Consider the following 24,065-nt stretch of genomic DNA (forward strand, 5'->3'; position numbering starts at 1 on the left):
ACCAACATTGGTTCTGTTTACTAATCGTTTCCCCCTCCTCTTCTACGCAGCGTACACATACTTCTACAAGGCCAACAAATACTGGAAGTACAACAACCAAATGATGCGCGTGGAGCCCGGCTACCCAAAGTCGGCGCTGCGCGACTGGATGGGCTGTGCCAACGACGAGCCCAAGACGGACGGGAGGAGGGGGGACAAGGACAAGGACCGGGAAGACGCAGACAGAACCAGGGACCGGGAGAGGGAGCGAGAGAGGGAGCGAGAGAGGGAGAGGGAGAGGGAGAGGGAGAGGGAGAGGAACAGGGACAGGGACAGGGGGGTGGACAAGGTGGAAGACACGGAGGTGATCATCATCAAGGTGGACGGGGAGCGGCCGGGGGCCGGGAGCAGTGCGGCGGCCGTGGTGGTGCCCATCGTGCTGCTGGTGTGTGTCATCCTCACGCTGGCGGTGCTGGTGTTCTTCCGTCGCTACGGAACCCCACGCCGACTCCTCTACTGCAAGAGGTCACTACTGGACCAGGTGTAGGAACCAGGGAGGGGAGGAGGAGGAGGAGAAGGAGGTGGAAGAGGAGGGCGATAGAGAGGGACCGAGACAGAGAGAGAGGTTAAAAGAGGAGCGTTTGGGAGAGAGATGGAAGCAGGAGACAGGGGGAAACGCCGAGATGAAGGAGAACGTGGGCGACAAAGTGTGGCTCCGCCGGCTAAACCAAACACGGAAGAAGAATTTGTTTGCTCTTTTTCCTCAAACTTTTTTCTTTTTTCCTCCCTTGCTTTTTTCCGCCCCCTCTCTCTCTTTGTTTCAACCCTGTTATCTCTCCTCCTTTGTGGTTTGTTGACGCCAGCTTGTTGCTGTTTGGTTTAGCCTTTTTCAATGTCTTTTTTTGTTGTGTTGTTGTTTAAGCCAAGGGTCAGGGGTCATTGTGTGTTTGCGCCTCTATTGAAGCATGTCAGCCCCTTGGACTGTCCTCTTTATTTTTCACTCTCTTCCCCAGAGCACACAAGCGAATAAACATCAAATGTGCATGCACAACTATGCACAAGCATGTACGCACACACATAGACACGCATGCGCGTGTATACACTTGAAAACTGCAGTGACTTCATAGTCACAGTAAAATTTCCAGTGAAGATAAAATGTTGACGAGCCAGTATTGATCAGAAAAAGGGAAATAAACTTAATAAGAAGCATGAAAAGCACTCTTACTGGAGTAAAGTGATTTTATAAAAGTGTCCGAAACCATTCTTTTTGTCTAGCCTACCAATCTTTGATGAGTATTATGAGCAGTGATGTTGTCATTATTATTGTGACTATTACTATTGTTGTTATTTTTGTCCTCTGTGAGTATGGGTTGTTTCTTTGTACATTGTCATTATTAAGTCCTGCTGGACAGTGACAGAAAAAGTGGCCTTAATTTTATATTTGGGGGAAACTGAAAGGGACGGGGTATTTTTCTTGAAACTTGATTGTAGTTTTTTTATTGGTGTTTGTTTTTTTCTATCCATCTCAAATGAAATAAATCGAAGATCTAAAACAAATGACTTCTTTTTGTCATTGTAAGTGTTTACGATTCTCAAGTCTTGGTGCTTTCTCCTATACCACTGAGCTAAGGGTCCTAGCTAGCTCACAATAATGATGATAATACTAATGATGATGATAATAATGATGACCCACCTAGTTTTCTCAACGAGACTGTGCCTTGGCGGGATTTCTTCCATTTCCTAACTTTCTTACGCAATAAATGTAACTTCATAAACACTTGTGCTTTGTTTTTTAATCTTCTCTCTCATTTCAGCTAATTTTCTTGTCTGGCAAGTAGTTGTTTTTAAAAATGTCATTTTAACTGCACTTTCTAAACCGTATAAATATATTTTAACCGCGTTTTCTATAGATCACGTGATGACACTAGCTATAACGGTGACGTAACAGTTCTCTTGCTGAATCTCTCTCATCGTACTTCGATTGACTCAAAGAAACTAACATTCACATCTATAAGTTCAACCCGGTATCACGAGATGTCGTGCTCATGCGCACGAAACGCGTTAATCTATTGAATCGTGTCCCAGAGTACGATTGTTCGACTTTTTTCGTGAAACGCATCACGTAATGTTAACCAATGCATTCTGAATGCACATCCTTCACAACTATATTCTTCGTCATAACTATCAAACCAAACATCCTTCACATTCGCCGAGCGACGATTATGAAAGTAAAATGCACATTTCTTGCTAAAAATGTTTACATAAACACTTTTAATTGCGTAACCCGCCATTAAAAGCATCTATCCGTGACGTAGTCACGGATAGACGCTGCGAGCATCTTTCCTATTGGATAGTTTTTAGGATGTTTTTCTGTGAAAATGGCGGACATACTTTTTATTCTGGGTGGAAAATATGATATTTTAGCATAGTTACGCCATTAAAAGTGTTTATGTAAACATTTTTAGCGAGAAATGTGCATTTTACTTTAATAATCGTCGCTCGGCGAATGTGAAGGATGTTTGGTTTGATAGTTATGACCAAGAATATAGTTGTGAAGGATGTGCATTCAGAATGCATTGGTTAACATTTCGTGATGCGTTTCACGAAAAAAGTCGAACAATTGTGCTCTGGGACACGATTCAAAAGATTAACGCGTTTCGTGCGCATGAGCACGAGATCTCGTGATACCGGGTTGATAAGTTCCATCACCAGTACCTCCAGCTCTCATGCTTCCCCGACAGCTCCACTCCTACTCCGACATCCACCGCTGGGGCTCGGAAACTTGTAGCAATGAAAAGTGGGACGGAAAAAACAGGCCATGTCCAAGAGTTAAGTAAAAACAGTAACGAAGAAGATTGTGTTAATACTCCTCGCACGCACACACACACACACACACACAGACACACACACACACACACACACACACACACACACACACTCACACACAGACACACACACACACACACAAACATGCACACACAAGAAACAAATGTCAATAGGGTGGAAGATAGCATGGGCGTACGTGTTTTAACCTTTGAATATAGGCCTTTATAATAACAGACACATGTGTGCAAACCAAATGTGAGCCATGAGCCAGTGAATGCGCTTCATCAAACGACAAGCTAAGGCGTTTCCTGCACTGCCTTGATAATAATTCAAATAAACATCTCCATTTTAGTTTGGCGTGTCACATAAGATGGCAAATGATTGAAAACCCAAAGAGAGGAAATAGGACTGCATGGCGTGTTGTAAATACAGTACAGGCAGGCAGGGGGATTATGTAATTCAGCTGATGAGGGATTTTTCCTATTGTGCAAAAGTGATTAATAGCGTTCTGGTTTGCATTTAAACTGGCGCGTGGGTAATAAAGTCACAGGGTTCGGTTTGGAGAGGGAATGGGAAAGAGAGAAAGAGGGGGGAGGGGGTCATAAGTCACAGTTGGAAGAGATGGGAGAGAATTCCATGATTCCATGTGCAACATCTGGAATTCCAACTGAGATCAAGTGTGTGTGTGTGTGTGTGTGTGTGTGTGTCTTGTTGAGGGAGGCATGGGGATTTCAGGAGATTGATTTGGAAATTCCATCTTGTGAAACAAAAATGGGCAAATTCTGCCGGTGCATCGGAACAACACAATGGGGGTTTTCTGGGTTCGGCTGGTGTTTTTGAGTGGAAATCTTTGTATCTGCAGACGTTGCGCAAACCTGCTCCTCACCTCCATACGAGTTGCGGTGTTTGTTAGAGTCTGTTTACATAAGTCAAGCATTGCACGTCACTTTGTGATGTTTGTTTCGCTCCTCTGGTCAGTCTGAGAGAACGCAAGAAACAACCTCAGCGTCTTCTTCTCTTTCCCTTTCTTTCCCTCTCTATATGTGAGTGTGTGTGTGTGTGTGTGTGTGTGTGACAAGACATATTTCCTAGCTGTGTGTGAAATTAATCAGTTGTTTGTGAGAATATTCCAACAGATATCCATGCAGCAGCTGCCATTTTCTCTCTCACTTTTCACCTAAATTCATGTATTTCAAGTACGGTACTGTCATACTTTCCTTTTTTCTTTAAATAAAGTTTCCTAATTTCAAGCACCGCAAACCTACCCATCCATCCATAACATGTACATCTTTGATAGAATATTCTTACTTGATCACTTCTCTTATCTCAGTCTGCTAACCAGTTGAACTGTCATTTGGAAACTGTATAACAGGACTGGCCATCTTCTGCTGCTTGTCCAATCAGCACAAAGGCCTCAGCCTGCAGGCAGCCCCACAGACATTTGCAGAAGTGGAAGAAAAAAGGCAATAACGTAATTCCTGTCGTGTGACGCAGATAAGCCTAGGCGAATGATGCATTGGAACATGATGATTAGGATAAGGCGTGAGGTTTCTTGAGATTTAGATTGAATAATGAGATGAAATGTGGGAGTGGAGCTGAGGTCGTTAAGTTGCTCATAAGGGAGCTGGTATGTGAGGACGTTATGTAGGTTACACATGGTTCTCATTTTGCAACCGCATCCTGCACAGAGCACACTCACAAGAGTTTTGTTGTGCTGGGATAACTCACACACACACTTTGAATGACATTGTATGGCTGCTTTCATTCTTAAAATTGGTTTCAAAAACATCCTCACTCCTCTTCTCCATATGGTCTCATCCGCTCTGTCAAACGTGGCGTATGTTTGGATGGTATACTCTTATGTATTCAGCTGGACTGAACTACACAGAAAGCAGAAAGAAGGAAAACATCTGTTTGTGTTAGATACGGCGTTCTCCACTCAGGTGTTTGAAACATCTGCTTTTCCCTTCCATCCATTCCCCCCCAACCACCGTTGTGCACACAGCCATCAGTATAAACTTGCATGGATGTGATTGAGCCGGACACATTGTGTTTTTAAAACGGGGTGTGGTGGCTAAGGGTAGGTAGGTTGTAGGCAGTAGTAGGTCTTTGTTAAAGGATACACATGACCTGGTAAACATACCATAACAATTGCTATTTTAACCTTTTTACTGACCCCTTACCCTCAACATCACCAATAATCATACTCACACTGCATCATATGGAATGATTTCCCCAAAACCAAAGAGGAAAGGAGTCTAGTTTTACCAGATGCTGATTCAGGCCTGTATCCTAACTTTGCTTTGCTGAATTCCAAGATACCCTCAGCCCGACCCAGGCACATCCGTTAGAAAACCCCCCTGCTCTGTCCAGGGACCTGGTCAGGATAGTGGTCACGTTTCATCTTCGCAGCATATTAAACCTTCTTTGACTGGTAAGAAAACAGAGAATGAGCCAATAAGACTGCTGTGCACTGCAGATCTTCCTCCTCCACTGCCTTATTCCTTCTATATTCTCTCTCTTAAGAGCTTTGATGCAGGCTAATGCTCTGGCTTACTTCAATAGCGCCACATCTGGACTTCATGAGAGGCCTGCATGTCATTGCACATAGGAGGGCGGGGCGACGAAGACTTTGAAAGGCTTAATTTTTTTGCTTGGAAAGTTTGGTGGCATCGTAAGAAATGAAAACAGAACAAGACACTAGTACACTCTGATCGCATACATTCCAATGAGTGGCGTTGTTTTATTTCCTCTAAAATATTTAATAAGGAGGCCAACGCTTAACACCAAGGTGCGAAAGCAAAGTTGTGTTAATGTGCACTTTTTGGACCACAGTTACACCATATTATGTCAGAGACTCAGCTAAAACTATGTAAATGAGAGGCAGATTTCAGGAAACCACGACAGTATTCTACCACCAACAAAAGCAAGGCAGAAGTTCAAAGGGGCCACATCAGAGGTGGCCCTCACAGAAGAGCTGTGGCAGGCCTCTTCTCAAAAGGTACGGTCAGGGAGAGTAACGTGGTTACCTTGAAGAGGGATAAGAAAAACACAATGATGGGGTTGGGGGGATGAAATTGGGGGAGCAAGAGACTGACTCGAGAAGAATGCTTGCGGGCCAAGAGTCTTGGATCTTACCGAACTCCAAAAAAAACAGTCCGTTTTGAGCCCCTGCTTCTCCGGGCCGTCGACCCGAGTTCAAACCACGACATGTTGGCATGCTGCGGTTTTTCCAGCCGTTCTCAGAGTGGTCCCATCATGTGAACGACCACAATCATGTTTTGACTCATTCGCACAATTAGACGGACAAAGCAGGGGGGGGATTTTTTTGGTTTTACGACCGTAAAGGTATGAGGCAGAGCCATGTTTTAGGATAAGAGCTTTGCAACACTCAGGATATCTGCCTAGCAGTAGGGCATTCCGTGATGTCGGCTAGACCGAGCTATGCGGTCGTGTCTCTCTGGTCTGCCTCGGTAGCCTATTTCATGTCAAACTGTCCCGGGGTGAACTTTACCTGGTCCCAGTAAGGGTCGTTTTCTTCTTTAGCGCTTAACGTATCTTGTAGATGCACATTGTAGGCCTACAACACCCTTTCCTCGAATAACTCACCATGTAGCATCATCACCATCCAACATCTGTGCAAATGGTTATGTACAATCTAGATAGTAGGCCTACATAACCATACATTAAGGCGATTTTATCTTTTGCGCAGGATTACGTTGTTCCTTACTCCCAATTTAGAGGATTCGGTCATCTCTTAGCTTGGAGAAACCCAGAAGTACAGTCAGAGTCAAGTCGTCAATTCACTTTTCCATGCGCCTGAATGCTGGGCAATGCATGGTTTGTTTGTGGCACCAACAAACTGACCAATATGACCTTCTGACCAATGGGGAGCTAAATAGGAGTACGGTCTGCGTGTTCAAGCGGGGCCTTCGAGAACTCAGCCGACCTCATCCCACGAATGGGTTCTCCAATCAGAGAGCTGCTCCTGAGGGTTGGCATCACAGTACCCGGGCCGGGGATCCACTGGACCTTACCGAGGCCAGCCACACACGCACACACACGCACACACACACACACACACACACACACTAGAGAGCTGCATCAGGGCTGAAAAAATGCTGGACTCAGCGCTCAGGGAGCTGTAATTACATAGAGGGAGTGCTGAGCGCTGCAGGATGACTGTCGAGGCGGAGAAGATGTGGCGCAACCGGAGGAAAGAGACAAGAGTAAAGAGAACCAACAATAAAAAAATAAATACAAATAAGGGGCACAAAATAAAAGTCTACAAGGATAAGGGGTTGGAAGGAGACGTTTTATATTGGAACCTTTGAGATCAAACATGTGCAGTGAAGTACAGGTTCCAACTGACATTTTCCTAGAGACTCTTCTCAATTTGAAATTGATATAAAAAGTTTTTCAATTGCCGCTCGTGGTTGTGGGGGTTCAGAAATGTTCCACTCGATTCTGAGTCTCCGACAAATAAGAACAATAACTTCTTAATACAATCCATCGTCCAAAGTTTCGATGTTGTGCATCGCTGACACCTTGTGGACAGTTCTCGTTACAGTATCATGAGAACCCTTAGGGAGGGGCGCCTGTTTGGGCGCAGAGAACCCGGGGCGTTCATTAACAACTATTTGCAGACTTCGAAGGACATTTAGTGGGTTGGTTAACCCTTAACACCTGGCCAAGTGCTTTCATTCACGTCAATGATTAACCACTCAATGTAAAAAAAATGTATGTTTAACTATCCATCTTAGAACCAAGAAGACAGTCAATTGTAATATATATCAATGACCCGCACATAACATTGTGATAGAAGATTGATGGAGATTTTCTAATAAAAAATATAAGTGTTTTGACAAAACAATTCCAATCATTTCAAATTTCAGTTTATTTTTTTGTACATTCACCACTTACAGGCGTACTCAAAGCAAAAGACAAAAAAAGAGAAAGAAAACATTTTCAACGTAAATGATAAAATGATTTTATAAAGCAACAATTAATCCACTGGTGAAAAAAAATTATAATGTATAATGGGGTCTCCTGTCCCGGTATTCATGGCGACTCAGCAGGGAGCGAGAGAATCAGGAGGGAGTGAAGTCAAAAAGGATGGAGGAAGAGAATAGATTAAAATATTAAAAAAAAAAAAAAAAGATTATTCGGGACATCGTAGCGCCTTGTGTCCTCCGGCCCCCCGGGTCACAAAGCAGGGACACTGGACTGCCTACTAGTTTATAAACTGACGGGGAGGCCTCCCTAGAGCAGCCTCAACACACACACACACACACACACACACACACACACACACACACACACACACACACACACACACACACACACACACACACACACACACACACACACACACACACACACACACACACACACCTGACAGAGGGTCGGGATCGGGTCCCTGGGGACCCAACATGCAGCAACACCACAGACTCCGGGCTGCTTCTAAACACTGGCGGTGGCAAAGGCAAAGACATGGATGGATGGAGATTCGTGTTTGGGGGAACTACTGCACGTGGCGGCGGGCGGGGGGATTGTTACCTGAAGTATGTAGCTTACTCGCGGCTATACCTTCGAGACCAAAAGAAGACCCCAACAATGACAAAAAAAAATGACAGGCAAATTGACAAAATATATAAAAGGCCCAAGAGGAGCGTCACGCACAGCACTCGGGGAGTGGAGGCTGTGGTCCGGCGATAAACACAGGGCTGGAAAACAAAGGGGCTGGGGGGTGGGGGGCAGATGGAGGGTACGGAGACTACATCGGTTGGTCCTCATGTCGGGTCTCGGTCACGTGACCGAGACGTACATTTAGTGACAGACGGAAAACAAAGCGATGGGGTGGGTGGGTGCGGGGTAGGTAAGGTTAGAGGAGGCGTTCTTTGAGACGTGTCCATCCCACGGTCGGCTCTTAGCGCCGCCGCTCCCGCGGGTTGCTACGGCTATGGGAGCGCCTTCCCCTGCCTGCATTGCTGCTTCCTCCACCACCACCACCACCACCACCACCACCACCACCGCCGCCGCCGCCGCCACCTCCGCCACCAGCGCTGCCGCCGGCCCCCGGCCTACGCGACGCCTCCCTGCGTTTGTTCCCGTCCCGCTCCCCTCTGTCCCTCCCGCGGTCCCTCTCCCTCTCCCTCTCCCCGTCTCGGTCCTTGTCGCCCTCGCCCCGCGGCGCCCGCTCCGCCGGCGGCCCGCCGCCCGCCTTCACCCGCTCCTTCCGCTGCTGTTCCTCCTCCTTCCGCTTCTTCTCCTCCTCCTCGTCCTGCTCCTTGCGGTTCCTCTCCCGCTCCTTGGCGCGCTCTGCGTTGGCCGCCTCCCGCAGGGCGAACTGGAGGGCACAACCACACGCCACTTAGACACAGCCCGCCATCTTACAGAGGGATCTCCTTCGTCATCATCATCATCATCAGATAACTGCCTTCGTCTATAGGGTTGTATCTATATCTATCATCGCGACGTTCAACAAATGCGGAAGGTTCCCGGTTCAAAACCTGCCCTTCTGGGATCACCAAAGTGTTTGGTCAACCTCTTCATGATAAAGATGATGATGATGATGATCATCATCATCATGGAGTGTCTCACCGTTTCCTCGGTGAGGGGGAGCCAGTATATACAGGGCGCTGCCTTGGTCTTCTGGAACAGGTCGTCAAGCAGCTTGGCAGGGGGGTCCTCTGCGGCTTTCTCTGCTGAGAAAACAGATTTAGCATGACCACCACATGGGTTGGACATGTTGACATGCACGTTGCCTACGCTGGGTTATCAGAATGAGGTCGTACAACGGTGTCTGTAGTTACAGATAACAATTTTGTTAGTGGCCATGAAAAGTGTAATAGAAGATTCTAATTATTCAAAAGATTTAAGTACCTCTCGAGGCACTTAAAAACGTACGGCTAACTCCAATTCACTTGACATAAAAAGATCTCTCCTTTTAAAGTCCCCCTATGTTAATCAGGTCCGGGTCAGCGCTCACCTTTCTTATCGCTCTTCCTCTCCTTGCTCTTCCCCCGCTCCTTGCGTTTCCGCTCCCTGGAGCGCGAGCGCCGCGGCCCGGCGGCCTTCTCCTCGCCACCGGGGCCGAACTCCCGCACCTTGTCGCGGTCCCACTCGCGCTCAGTGCGCGCCTGCTCCCGCCGCGCCATCTCCCGCTCGCGCTCCGCCCACTGCTCGCGCTCCGGCAGCAGCGAGGGCGGGCCGGAGGGCGGCCACTGGCGGCCCGGCCCGGACGCCTGGTCCTCGGAGCCGGGCTTCACGCCCGCCCCCAGGTTCTTGTGGAACTCCAGCTGAGGGAGGGACAGGCCGGTGAGAAGGGGTACGGAGCGCCTGATGGCTTGACGGTTGCTAAGCAGCAGGGGGGAGGGGCCATGAGGGACTCCACCAGACTACCCAGCGGGAGGCTGTTCTTACCTCGTCCTGCTGGCAGAACTCCACACTGAGGACCTTGGGGTTGCTCTGAGGCCACTTGACCCCGTGCAGGGCTGTCCTGGTGGCCACTGCCTCGTCTGGGCTGGAGTACTGCACACACACACACACACACACACACACACACACACACACACACACACACACACACACACACACACACACACACACACACACACACACACACACACACACACACACACACACACACACACACAGCATGAGGCGTGTTCACAGTGAGGCTGGGAGGGGGTCTCTCTGCCATGGTGTCAGGGACCGAGTTCACTCAGTTTATTTCGATTGCCTTTCAGCACTCCTCTGGAGCGCCAATAGAAATGTTAACTACTGTGGCATGCGTGTGTTTGTGAGCATGACTTGAGGCCTTTATTATGGTCCCACGTTCCCGCAGCGCAACGGCCAGGCAGACCCTTCCACGCCGTCGTGAACGGTTATGGTTCTGTGTCGGGTTTTAGTTAGCAGACCAATCATAGCCCTTGCTGCTGCGTCGCCTCAACAGAAGGTTAGGATTTTTGGGAGGCGCACGTCCGGCCCTAGCGGTGGATGCAAGGAGGGTCCGCAAGAATGTAAGGGGTCCATAACCCCCTTGCGGTGAGGGAACGTGGAACCATAAAAAGCCCTTTGGACAGAGTAGTAGTTGTATATAACACACTGACAAACAATTTTCTTACAATTTAAGCAGTGCTGGGTTGTGATGCGTACCATACGTATGTGTGTGTGTGTGTAGACTCACGGTGACGTAGCAGTGAGACTTGATCTTGTCGATCCAGAAGCCGGTGTCCAGCAGGGTTCCTGTCCGGCCCAGCAGCTCCTTCAGCTGGCCCAGGGTGAAGGGCCTCACCTGGACACAACACAGCCACACTCGGGTCAGAGGTCAGCCATTATTGAGCTGGGTTACACACCCAACAGGGATGGTGTAGTAGTGCCGACGTGTTTTTCTAGTAAACACGGGTCACTGCAATGAGCTCTACATGTGACGCCCAACACACACACACACACACACACACACACACACACACACACACACACACACACACACACACACACACACACACACACACGGACTTAAACCTGCGGCCAAGCTGCAGTCCGACGGGAGCGCCTCACTCACCAGATTGGATACGTGCACGATGCTGGAGACCTTGCCGCGTGGCGGTGAAGGCTGGCGGGCTGACCGCACAGGGTCGTCGATGGTGATGGTGACCCCTGACCTCTGCTGGCTGATGGAGCGGCGGACCAGGGCGTCGCTGCTGGGGGTCACTGGGGGGGGGTGACACGGTATAACACTGATGTTTGGACTACAAATGGACTTTAGTGTAGTGCAAACACCCATGAACTACCCATGATTCTATAATTTATTTATTGATTTATTCTATGTTGACACATTTTATTTAAAACAAACTTTGTACTTCAAGAGAGCAAAAGATTCTATCAACTGAAAAACCGCTTATTTAGTACGTGACGACTACGTGGAATTACACTGAGGTGCGCGCGTGGCGACTGATCACTTACCAGTGTTCATTTCCACATCAGGGCTGGTGTGCGTTGGCGACTGGGTCTCCATGACGCCAGAGATGGAGACGTCCGTCTTCTCCTCTGGGTTTTTCGTCCGGTCCTTGCCTCCCTTCTGGACCTCCTTCTCCTGGGTCTCCTCCCGTCGACTCCTCTTCGCCTCCTTCTGCCCGTTCTCCTGGCTCTCCAGCGGGACAACCTGTAGATGCAGAGGGCATGAACCACAGGAGTGACTTTGATTGCTAAAACGATAACAAAAAAGTAAACACAATATAATGATATCTTATACAACCAATCTATATTTTAGATATATCGATATGTCATTTTTTATTGCCAACATCGGCCTCGGCCCCTAAAGTCCAGTAGCGGGCGGCTTCCGCTCTGAAAGCCTGGACGTCGAACCTGAGTGACGGTGCGTCGGATCTGGAGGTTCTGGTCGGGCTGCTCCCTCTCCTCCTCCATCTCCTCCTCGGCCCCGGAGAGGACAGCTTCCTCTGGGTGGAGGTCCACCACCGCATCCTGCCCAGCCCCGGGCTTCATGTCCGGGATCAGAGACTGGAAGGAAACCCAAGAGGAAAGAAAATCAAAAACACTGCCACTACCCACGCCGAGCGGAAGGAATATTGATGAAGGCATGCGATTACATATTGATTTTGGAGTAAGGAAAATAGATCATACGTCCACGGCCATATCAGATAGCATCTAACTATTGGCATGTTGACTAAAGTGAAAGAAATAGACTCGCTGTCAAGTGATTTAGCAGCTGCTTTTATCCAAAGTGACACTGTAATTCAACAGGAGCAGGTCGCGGTTAGGGCATCTTGCTTACGGTATTCTACAGGTCCACTGTGGACATAGACGTAGGGGTTAGAACCCAGGACCTTTTGGCTAGGAGTCCAACGACCACTACACTACCCGGCCCCCCTCACCCTTAGGTATAGCACTGAGCAGGTAAAGTGGCTGCTAGAGGGCGCTGTATCTCCACTCAGTGCTAGGACCAGGGACATACCTTGAGGGAATCTGTGGTGATGCTGATGGAGGGCTTCTTGGCCGTTACCGCTGTGCTGGAGCCCCACCTCCTCTTGCGCGCGGCTCCTGAGTCCCCATCCCCGTCTGCTGACGTGGGCCCCGGGGACACCTTGCTGCCTGCTAGGTGAAGGGGGGGGGGGGGAGAGAGAGTAAGCTTTAATAACATCATGGGAGGGCAACACAAGCTTCAGAGGTGGAACCATGTACCATGGACCCGTTAGTGTTATAGTATAAAGAATGATAAAAAAAAAATGTTATCTTTACACTGAAGCTCCTCAAACATCGCATCTTTAACATTTAACAAGATCATCCGCAGTAAGTTTTTACTATATTAGTTTCAATGTTTCCCCCAGCACTGTATGGTTAAGGCGGCCGCCTTAACAACAATAGGGCCCCGCCTTGACTACCAATGTTTAAAAAATATATATATATATATTTATTTTATTATAAAAAATTCTTTTGTTATTTTTTAAATTATCATGCATTAACAAATTACAAAACTCCCATAGGGAAAGAAAACATACTTCCATCAGGTACAAAAAATAAAGATAAATAATGCATAGTTTATACTGTTCAAAACAATAGTCGTTCGAACTTAAACCCTCACCGAAGACCGCAGGGCCACGAGACAAACCATCTCCAACAATGAACCAGTATTAACACATAAACCGTCAAACAGGTAGTAGGCCTCAGTAAAGTAAGTGATATATGCGACTTGTAGATATTGCCCCGTGGGTGAGGATGTACTCACTGCCGAGGGAGATCCTCCGAGCAGAGAAGGCCTTGGGAGTCTGTAACAGAAAACAGATAGGAAGAGCCCCAGGGAACAGGGGGAGCGAGGTGAGTGGCAGACCCCAGGAGGAACACATCACTACAGGCTTGAAGAGAACGAGTTGGAGGGGGAAGAGGTAGAACGAAAGGGGGGAAATAAGGATATAAAAAGGACAGAGTGGTCGATAGAAACTGCAACACTTGATCCAACAAGAGTCTGTGGACAGTGTTAAGCGGTACACCATGGTTAAATGTGTACAGGTGATGAAGCAGACTGCCTGAGAGGACGTCTTGCGTCTCCATGGTAAGTCATAGGTATGTCTTTGCACGGGTATGCTTAGCAAGAGGGAAGAAATGTACGAGCCACGCCCCAGGTCGTAATTGCAGTTTCTATTGGACACACAACCCAACCAATGGCGGTACTGCAGTTTAAATGCCATAGAGCTACAAGATTACTAAGAGAAAGATTGTCAAATAATAAAAAAAACTGAAGCAGGGTTACTTTCAGAACGGTATCATCTGATTAAAACTAGTTTAACTTAAATTACGTTTTTGATTAAAACTGCAGTAGCCATATTAAAAAAATATATAAACATTTCCCCCCCAAAATGATGGTGTTAACACTCCCTTGCCCCGCATAAGCTAGAGAGAAGTCTGACTGAAAACTTAGCATTCTCTACAATAAACAACCTAAGTCTGAAAAACATTGAGAAAATGTCTACTTATTCCCTGGTACCACTGACACCTGATCCTTACTGGGTTGGAAATGGCCCAATCACGACTGCATGTACTGCATTTAGGCAACAAGGGGTCCAATCATAGGTGGCTGAGATGTTTGGGTGGAAACCTGAGCGAGCTGGTTGGTTGGCCGGATGTGTTTAAGAGTTCCCGGGGGCGGCAGCCTGAGAACGCCTTTATAACAAGGCATCCATTTTAGCATTTGTCCTTTTTTCTTTATTTGCCCGTTGTGGCGGACTCATCCTTATCACCGCAACGTGGTGTCCGCAGCGCATGGGCTTGATGAGGAATGCGTGAATGTCCGTAAAACTCTTCCGCTCACCACGCCCCAAGAGGACTGTGGATATTCATACAGATTGTCCAGAAGTAGCAGAACAAGACCAGTCTCTTCATGATTCGGGGGTTCCATTCTGAAGATGAAGGGAACCCCCCCCGGATAGTCCAGCCAGCGAGCGAACAACCGCTCCGACAGATGCGCTCCAAATTCATACGCTCCACTCTGGCCCACAGTCTTCTGTAACTTCAGTGTGGGACAGAAGTGTCTGATGTATTCTGGGGTTGTCGCGAGGACTCCCAAACAGTCGTTTAGCGTTGCGTCTTCAACCACCCCCTAGCGAGCGTGCTTAGGGGTGGCTCTGTGGGTCACCAACCAGGGGAGACAGATGAGCCGACTTGGCAACGTCCGCCTTCCCCGTCGGTCCAACCAGTGAATCTGGCCAGCCAGCTCCATGACACAAGGGCATTTTGCTGCCGGCTCTGTCCGTCTACAGCGCAGACCCGAGGGGGGGCTATCTGTGGTCAACCCAGGGTTCTTGGGGGACAGTGGAACAGTGCAGCGTGGTAGTAGTAGTAGTAGTGGCAGAAGTAGTGTGCCGGTACCATTAGGGGCAATGGAAGAGGCATGAGCACCTTTATAACAAAGCAATCAAGTGGGTTTTAAACATCAGCCACAATGATAATATGCCCTTGCTGCCTCTGTCTAAGACAGCAAAGGTTTTGAAAAACACAGCCAAATCATCAATGTGTATGCTACATCTATGCATTCTACAGCTTGTTGAAAGGGGCTCATTTTTATCCAAATTATTATTTAAGAAAAAAGGCTCTACGGTTTTCCATTTGCAATTATCACAACTCAGATGAATCGAATTCACTTCAAAACTAAAGACATATGGTCTGAAAGCTAAAGTGGCAAAAAAAGAAAAAAAAATAGCAACCGACTAAATCTGTGAAGGAAATATAGTAAATGGATGATCCGTTGGTTTGGTGGTGGTCTCCTCTGTGCCTTACCTCATCGTTGGTCTCTTGGACAAGCTCAGCCTCCGCCATGCTACTCTCCTTCAGGTCCCTGTAGGGTTCGCACAGTACACGGCAGGAGGTTAAGTCACTACTCATTAGTATTCAGGAAGACCACTGAAATCCAGCTTATACAGCGTTCGCAAATTAACAGCCTCATCTGTACTCGGTTTTAACTCCAGACGCCTCTGATATAAAACCGCCCTCAGCGTTATTGAGGGGCGAGACAATCAATGCGCTTCATTTACATACGCGACAGCGCATTTCACTGTGACGTTCGCTGTTTACAAATACTGTCATAGCTTTGGCGTCAAAACAAATGCTTTGCCCGTTCTCTTTCGTATCGAAGGAATATCGTAAAATAGCCAAGCGATATCATTCGTGTTGCTTGCTTGATTCAACCCCCAAAAAAGAAAAAGCACGGAAGGCACGATGCATACTGCTACACGATGGCACGTTGGACATTGCCTCGATCCCCCAGTGCGCAAGTTAATCACTCAGCCTACTCCCGTTCTAAAAGGTAAATCCTCTCCGGGGAACTTGGTTTATTTTGTCAGGCACTTAAAATAGAAGCAAGCGCTACGTTGCTGCTGAAAAAAATAAGACTGCGACGAGGCACAACCGCTCCTCCTACCTTTCGCTCTCTCTCACACACTAGACTCTACTCCGCTCTCAAAACATTTCCCTCGACTGCCAGTAAAACCTGGTGCGTACCAAAAGACGCCGCCTAGCTTATAATATCTTATTTTAGCTTTTCGATACGACGGTATTTAATATGTTAGCTGTTAACCAAATCCTGTACCGCAGCCATATTGGTGCGATCGAAAATGATTTTTTTTATAGGACCCGCATGTTCACACCGGCGTCAAGGCAGCCTTACACATCGCCTGAAAGGAATTCAATTCGTCTTCCCTGGCTCGGTTCCACGACTAACTGAGCATGAGCTGCACTACAAACTACTTAACAGGGCCCGTGTTAAATGATTATATATATATATGGTGTAATAAGTTATCTGCGTGTTGACTGCTTTGCAATGCAGCGCAAGATTTTGTCTTATTTCAACAAATGAACCCCTAAATTGACAAAAATAAATCAGTCAAAATGGATAATCATAGTTAAATTCATCAGTGTGTGTGTGTGTGTATATATAAAAACACCTCTTGGATTAATGTGTGCTATGCCATACACATTATATAGGAAGCCAGAGACAGATAATTATGAGCATAATATAGACTACAGAGAGAACACATGCAGCGTCTCAACCGGGTCTCTTAATGTCTGCACAGACCTTAACTACTAATGGACACACACACACACACACACACACACACACACACACACACACACACACACACACACACACACACACACACACACACACACACACACACACACACACACACACACACACACACACACAAAAGTTTGTATCCGGGGAAAAAGCCAGATGGCATGAACAGCACACGTACACGCATATCAAACCATGTTTGAACATTTTGAAACACAAGCAGGGCTCTTTACACAGTATATTGGGTAACACGGGAAGTATTCTATATTTGTAATATGATGAAATGGACTTGAATGTAAGGTTTACTAGAGCTGAAGAAAGCAGGACTAGGGCTCCATTAGCCACATAGTTTCTCTTCACAAGAAAATATTGAATGAAACGTGTGTGTATCTGTGTGTATTTGACTGTGAGTGTGTCTTGATTTTATTGAACACATCTTTGTTATAAAACAGGAAGAAGTCAACAGAACCAGACCTTGGCTTGTCTTTCTTCTGCTCTGATTTCTCTCCCTCCTTTGTCCCTGCTGGGGTCTTCTGGTCATCGGCAGGCGGTCCAACCCCAGCTTTCTGTTTCGTTCAAGAAGTCAGCCACAAAGTTAGGTCAGGAAAGTAAGATCCATTGAAACTCTACGGTTTAAAATGATACATTTTAGCATGTAATATTTGTGGGATGTTTGTCGGTCGCTACATTCAATTCATATAACATGATCATTTGTAAGTGAATATTTCAGGGAGAAAAAAATATAAGTATATGGAATTTATTTTTTGATTGCAGTATAAATGTAGCAAAGTAGGCACATATATTATATGTCAAGCAATTGTGTACTAGTCTTTATCTAGTTATAACAACAAAGTCTATTATGATAAAAACTGAATGCAGTATATTTGGAATGCATCATATTACAAAACCAAGAAGGCCGTTTTCTTTTGCCAAACTCAATATTGGTATCCTGTGGTTCTGGTGAAACGTCTGCACAGTGAGTGAACACGGAGAGGAAACTGACCTCGCTGTGCAGCTTGACACCAGACCCGCCCCCTTCCGCTTTGGTTAGGGAGGCTCTGGTCATTTCATTGGCTTGAGGACCACCATCCGCCCTGCCCTTAGGAGACGCCTTGCGCTGGGCTTTCTTGTCCTGAGAGTGAGAGAGGAAGGTAGTTAGGAATGATACAGTAACAGCAGCTCTAGTCCTTTTCTGCTACATTGTCTTTTCCTAGTATGGTTATTAGTTATATTCTTTATTTGTTCCAATATATAGTAAGTATAAAAAGTACATACACATACTGCTAATAAATAACCGTAAGCTCAAAAAGAGAATGGTGAAATGGCCACAACTCTAATATCAAAAATATATATTTAACATTACTCCTGACTACCAGGGGGAGGGAAGGAAGTAATCATTCAAATATAAACCATGACTACCCCAACGCCAGACCTCAATGGAAGCAGTTCTCCCTGAATAGAACTGTGGTGACCCACCAGCAGCTGCCTGTGATGGACTCACCTGACTCTTTCCCCGCGATGACGAAGACGAGCTGGAGGACCCCGACGAGGACGACCCAGAGTCCGAAGAGGAGGAGTCGCTGGAGGAGGACCTCTTCCTCTGGCGTTTGGGTTTCTCCTTCTCCCCTTCTCCCTGCGGAGCTGCCGCCGTCGCGACGGAGGGGGCCCTGCCTTGCTCCGCCTCTTTCTTGGGGGGCTCTGCGGCGCCTGGGGGTGGGTCTGCAGACTCTGGCTTGGGCCCGTCCACTGGGGCCGCTGGCGGGAGGGCGGGCCCTTCTTTGTCGGCCCAGGGCCGCGCCTTGGTCGGGGAGGTGATGGGGGGGGCCTGGGACGGCGGGGTGTCTGAGAAGGTGCGGGGCCGCTTTATGACCACGGAGCCGGAGGACGCGGGCGGGGGCTGTGCCGGAGTGTCCCGCAGGAAGCGGAACTTCTTGAGGGCGGACTGGGGCGACAGAGGGGTGGCTGGTTCTGAAGGCTCCCCTGGGCCTGTGGCCCCGGGCGCCTGGGACTCCATGGCCTCGGGCTGGTCCACCTTGCTGGCTGCTCCCATGGAGGCCTGAGGCGGAGTGGACAGGAGGTTCAGACCAATGTCCCGGCCGCGCTTGGATGGAGGGAGGTGGCTTTCCCTCTCCCTGTCGGCCAGCTTAGCCTTGTCTCGCTGCTCCTGCGCCTCCTTCTCCCGTCTTTCATGTTCCAGGGTATTTTTCTTCTCCTCCCTCTCCTTCTCCTCTTGCTTCTTGTTTAGTGCACTCTCTTCCTCCTCCCTCTCTTTCTTTAGGACCCTCTCCTTCTCCTCTCTCTCCTTTAGGACTCTGTCCCTCTCTTCCCTCTCCTCCCTCTCTTTCTTTTGCACTCTCTCCTTCTCCTCCCTCTCCTTCTCTTCCTTGAGAGCCCTCTCCTCCCTCTCTTTCTTAAGCGCCCTTTCCATCTCCTCCCTCTCATTCTGTTCCTTGAGGGCCCTCTCCTCCCGCTCTTTCTTTAGCACTCTCTCCTTCTCCTCCCTCTCCTTCTCCTGCTTTAGGGCCCTCTCCTTCTCCTCCCTCTCCTTCTCCTGCTTTAGGGCCCTCTCCTTCTCCTCCCTCTCCTTCTCCTGCTTTAGGGCCCTCTCCTTCTCCTCACGCTCCTTCTCAAGGGCTCTCTCCCTCTCCCTCTGGAGTGTCTCGGCTCTCTCTCGCTCCACCCTCTCCTGCTCTTCTGCGCGTTTCCTCTCCAGCTCTGCCTTCTCCATCCTCTCTCGTTCGCGTGCAGCCTCTCTCTCTGCCCTCTCCTTCTCCTCCCGCTCCTGTGCCAGGGCCTTCTCTCTCTCCATCCGTTGCTGCTCTAGGGCCTTCTCTCTCTCCATCCGTTGCTGCTCTAGGGCCTTCTCTCTCTCCATCCGTTGCTGCTCTAGAGCATTCTGTCTCTCCATCCTCTCTGCTTCCTCCTTCTCTCGGAGCAGGCGCTCCTGCTCCAGCGCTCGCTCCCTCTGTAGTCTCTCCTGCTCCAAGGCCCGTTCTCTCGCCAGCTTCTCCATCTCTTCCCTCTCCCGGGCCAGGGCCTGCTCTCTCTCTAACCGCTGTTGTTCCACAAATCTCTCCCTCTCGATCCTCTCCTTCTCCTCCCTCTCCCTCTCCCTAGCGAGCTCCTGAGCCCTCTCCCGCTCCTCTCTTTCCCTCTGCAAAGCCCTCTCTCTCTCCTCTCTTTCCCGCCGAGCGGCCCGCTCCAGCTCCAGCTTCTCCAGTTGAAGGGCCCTCTCTCGTTCCTCCCTCTCTTTGGCAAGAGCCAACTCTCGCTCCAGTCTCTCCCGCTCCAGAGCAAGATCCCTCTCCTGTCTCTCTTGCTCCAGGGCCAGCTCACGCTCCCTCTGCAGGGCCCTCTCCTGCTCCTCCCGCTGCAAGGCCCTCTGTCTCTCTATCCTCTCCCGCTCCAACGCCTTCTCCCTCTCCTGCTCTTCCTCCACCATCCTCTGCCTCTCTCGTCTTTCCATCTCCAGGGCCTTTTCCCTCTCCAGCAGCACCTCCCTGTCTTCCGCCGCCGTGGCGCGGAGCACGCTCACTGGGCCCTGGCTACCGAGGCCTCCGTGTACACCCTGCATGCCGCCGGGGATCATGGGAAAAGAGACGCTGGCGATGGCGGCCGCAGTGTTGGCCGTGTGCGTAATGGCGGTGAAGGGTTGGGCTAATGCTGCTGCGGTGGCGGCGGCACCGTTGTCCGTGGGCTCTCCGGCGGCGCCGTGCCACCCGGCGCCCGAGAAGGCCCCCTCGGACGCCATTTTTCGGGCCAGCAGGGTGAGGGGCCCGGGGGGCTTCCGCTCTCTGCTCTGGGGCTCTGGGCTGCTGCTGCGGCTGCTTGACGACCCGGAGCTGGAGCTGCTGGAGGCGCGCTGGCGGGCGGGGGCCTCGTCCGGGCTCGGGGGGCTTTGTTTGGGGGTGTCGGGCAGCGGGTAGGACAGCTCCGGGGGAGGGGAGGGCGGCGGCGTGGGCTGGCGGAGCTGCGGGGAGAGGAGGGAGGGGATGTGCTGAGGCGGCTGGCGGGACGCCTCCGAGCGCTCTCTGGCCGCCGACCTCCGAGCCGCCGTCCGCCTGGTGGGTTCCCCCGGGGCCCGCCTCCGCTCGCCCCATGCCTCTTCGTCCGCGTCGTCGTCGCCGTCGTCACTGTCGTCGTCGTCGCTGTCGGCCGCGGCCTGCCCAGAGGGAGGGGCGCGCTCCGCGGCGGCGCTGTGCGTGGACACGGCGCCTGGGACGGGGCCGGCGGGCTGACCCGACATGTTCGCCTCCTGGTGGGCGGGGCCCGCCAGCCCCTCGCCGTCCGCGGGGCCGAGGGGCTTGTGGTGTTCGACGGGCGCTGGCGCTGCCTCCTGGTGAATACGGGAAAAGCAGCTGACTTTGAGTACGTTGTGACCCTCTGTGCCAGAGCATGCGTCTCCTACTCTTCCGGCTATAACCCCTCCCCTCCCCAAACATGCAAGAGAGCAAAAGAGCCTGCGGCCCCCCTGCATGCAGATTATGAAAGTCCCTTTTGAATGGAAAAGGTTTTTGATTAAAAGGTTGAAAGGGGTCTAACCTGGGAGGGAGCAGGGCACGGAGCGCTGTTGTTGACGCTTGTGTTTTCTTCGGGTTCTGTGAAGGAAAAAGCATTTGAATGACTCTCCCTGTGCGTTTGCGTTTGCGTGTGTGTGTGTGTGTGTGTGTGTGTGTGTGTGTGTGTGTGTGTGTGTGTGTGTGTGTGTGTGTGTGTGTGTGTGTGTGTGTGTGTGTGTGTGTGTGTGTGTGTGTGTGTGTGTGTGTGTGTGTGTGTCTTGGATTGGCAAGCTTTACCTTCGGGGTCCCCAGCTTCCCTGGCCTCCCTCTCGAGGCGCTGTCGGAGGAGCTCCTGCTGCTTGGCGAGGTACTGCTTGATGAAGCTGTTCTGGCTCATCTCCTCCCCGATCTACAACCGCAGCAGCAGCAGCAGAACATTGAAAAAGCGTTGCAGGTGGCTCAGCCCAGTAGTGTGCCAGCCACATAGGCCAGACCTCCTCATACGTTATTTCCTCTCTCTTTCATGTCAAACCTGGACTCTCAGAATAAAACCCCATTCATTACAGGTCAAGCAAATGATCAGTGACTGATTGTTGACATAGACACACTTTATTTTTGCTTCACGGGCTTATGACATCATTGACAACGGAACCACATGTACCAACAGCTGTAGCTGCTGGTACGCGCTGCAAAGCGTTACCCACCTGGGAGTTGGGCTGCAGTCCACTGTGAGGGGTGGAGGTGCGCTGGAGGTTCTCCAGCATGAGGGCCTGTTGTTGGAGAGAAGAAGGGAGACGATTTGATTCCCTTGTTATTTACTGCACAAACATTGAAAGAGTTTGTAAATACTCCATTATGCTAATTACACTGCTGTTCTAATTTATAGAAATGGATTTCCATTGGATTAGATATCCATAAAAGTGCATGAACAATTGGTGTGTTTGTAACACCGTGTGCACAGTATTTGTTTATTTCAAAGCATTGTTAAATGGGACTGAGCCATAAAGCAGAAACAAGGCATGCTTAAGGCCACATTTTTTACATTGTAGAACAAATGAAGACGAAAGTTGCTTCTTCCGTTGGAACAATCCATACAGAAGACAGCACAGACAATATAAAAGCGCCCCTTCTCTTCTGAAGTAGATGTCAATGGGTCAACAGAGAGACATACACGTTCAAACTATCTCAACACTTCCAGAAACATGGATTCTGGCCAGGTTAGACAACACAGACATTCTTAACACCACAAGGAAGCAATAACTACAGTTCAATAATATGGCGGGACCTAAGTAACAATGTCATCAGAAGAAGAAATTCAGGAATGAATGGGAAAACCGAAGGGACCGATCCAACGTACAATTGCAATTAATGCAACTAAAATAATAATACGTCTGAATACTATAAACAACTACTTAATATTACATTTACAGTGCTGACATTCACCACGAACATTTTGGGGGAAAATGATTGATAGTCAACTGAAGCTAGTTTAAAAAAGTGGTTTCATTTAGTACTTAAGGCTATTTATATTGCATTTGCCAAACACGATTTAAAGTGGTGGGAAACAGACAAGTTTCATTAATATTCAACGTATTTATCCGACGTACATAGATATAGATAACTACATAAAAGGCTTCTATTGTATATATATTAAGACACTTTGAATAAATACTACTAACAAGGACGCGCTTGTTGTGTTTATACAGCGTAACACCTCCGATAGATGTAAACAAAACCGCTCACACACGCGGAAGCTCGCAAACTTCAGCAACAGCGGGTGCGTATTTAGTTCAGTAACAAACATTCACATTGTTGCATCGACATATGATTTGTTGCCATTGTTTAATTTCAGCACTGTAAACTACAGTCGCCTTTCATCACCGACCAAGTAAAAGTATTTACTTAACCTCCCCCCCAGCCGGGTTTTTTTTTTTTTTTTTAATGGAGCAACAACGCGCGGATTCGACTTCTCTAAACACACATCAGCGGCGGCGGCAAGTCAGCAACTACGGCCACCGCTCTACTAGCCGCTACACAGAGCGGTAGCCCCACAGAACACACAGTCCCATATTTAACTCGTGTAACCCTGGCTGGCAGACGCAGGCAAAACGAAGCCATGTTGTGATGCATCACGGAGAGAAGGCGCGATTCAACCGCATCGCTCTTTAAATGATTTTTTGATTGTGTATGCATTGATACAAGCAACTGCTACCTCGGTAGCGTAGCAGTTGTCGGCCTTCTAGACAAGCATCAGCCCGTCGGTTCGTAAACGTTAGTTAGCGTGCAGCCGCGGCGATCGCGAAATCGCGCAGAACTCACCCCTTTGAGTCTTTTGACGAGTGCATTTTTCGGTCCACTTTTAGAGAGTCCTCGTTCCTCGAGAGCAGCTTTTAAATCCGCCACCCGAAGAGAGTTTAGCGGTCTCCCGTCCAGCGTAACGTCTTCAAGGTCCGCCATTTTCCGATCCTCTAGTTCGTTCCCAGCTAGAGTAGTGAGCTACGCCTTCCTTCACCCGCGTCATAGCCGACGACTTCCCTTGAAAAAATACAATCAATAATATGTATCCATTGTAAGCTTTATGGTAGAATAATATATGATTTTTTTGAAGGGTTACAATGATTGTTTTTATATTTCATTTAATAATTGCTGTTATATTTTTTACATTTGCCACA

At 48.9% G+C, this 24,065-nt stretch overlaps 2 protein-coding genes across 5 annotated transcripts in view; one reads left to right on the forward strand and one right to left on the reverse strand.

Moving 5' to 3' along the window:
- Window positions 1-1,694, forward strand: part of mmp14b (matrix metallopeptidase 14b (membrane-inserted)) — a 14,643-nt gene extending 12,949 nt beyond the window's left edge. Inside the window, 1 exon segment of the mRNA XM_079750904.1 lies at window positions 51-1,694. Coding sequence (XP_079607030.1) covers window positions 51-526 — 476 coding nt within the window. The 3' untranslated portion in view covers window positions 527-1,694.
- A 5,984-nt stretch (window positions 1,695-7,678) lies between these two features.
- On the reverse strand, window positions 7,679-23,859 carry acin1a (apoptotic chromatin condensation inducer 1a). Of its 4 annotated transcripts, XR_013812396.1 has the most exons (19): window positions 23,713-23,859; window positions 22,098-22,163; window positions 21,691-21,802; window positions 21,437-21,492; window positions 18,396-21,230; window positions 17,898-18,026; window positions 17,369-17,460; window positions 15,601-15,658; window positions 13,556-13,595; window positions 12,785-12,924; window positions 12,178-12,330; window positions 11,776-11,974; window positions 11,375-11,523; window positions 10,997-11,104; window positions 10,231-10,338; window positions 9,797-10,106; window positions 9,409-9,512; window positions 8,128-9,154; window positions 7,679-8,077 (listed from the first exon to the last, which is right to left on the reverse strand). XR_013812396.1 is itself a non-coding variant. In XM_079750876.1 (18 exons), exons 1-18 carry the CDS (start codon window positions 23,848-23,850, stop codon window positions 8,735-8,737), a joined length of 5,214 nt encoding a protein of 1,737 aa, XP_079607002.1. In that variant the 5' UTR covers window positions 23,851-23,859; the 3' UTR covers window positions 7,679-8,734. The 4 variants fall into 4 exon arrangements, 3 of the variants coding, with proteins under 3 accessions (XP_079607002.1, XP_079607003.1, XP_079607001.1); XM_079750876.1 differs by having other exon boundaries at window positions 7,679-9,154; window positions 12,785-12,921; XM_079750877.1 differs by having other exon boundaries at window positions 7,679-9,154; window positions 9,409-9,509.
- Between the last annotated feature and the right edge of the window lie 206 nt (window positions 23,860-24,065).

The sequence above is a fragment of the Pollachius pollachius genome, assembly GCF_949987615.1.
Source record: "Pollachius pollachius genome assembly, chromosome: 14".
In the NCBI taxonomy this organism is placed as follows: Eukaryota; Metazoa; Chordata; class Actinopteri; order Gadiformes; family Gadidae; genus Pollachius; species Pollachius pollachius.

Coding starts and splice junctions, on each gene's coding strand:
- acin1a (XM_079750875.1), bottom strand. CDS start 23,850: ATGGCGGACCTTGAAGACGTTACGCTGGACGGGAGACCGCTAAACTCT. Junction 21,803..22,097: donor GACTGCAGCCCAACTCCCAG/GTGGGTAACGCT, acceptor CTGCGGTTGTAG/ATCGGGGAGGAGATGAGCCA. Junction 10,107..10,230: donor AGTTCTGCCAGCAGGACGAG/GTAAGAACAGCC, acceptor TCCCTCCCTCAG/CTGGAGTTCCACAAGAACCT.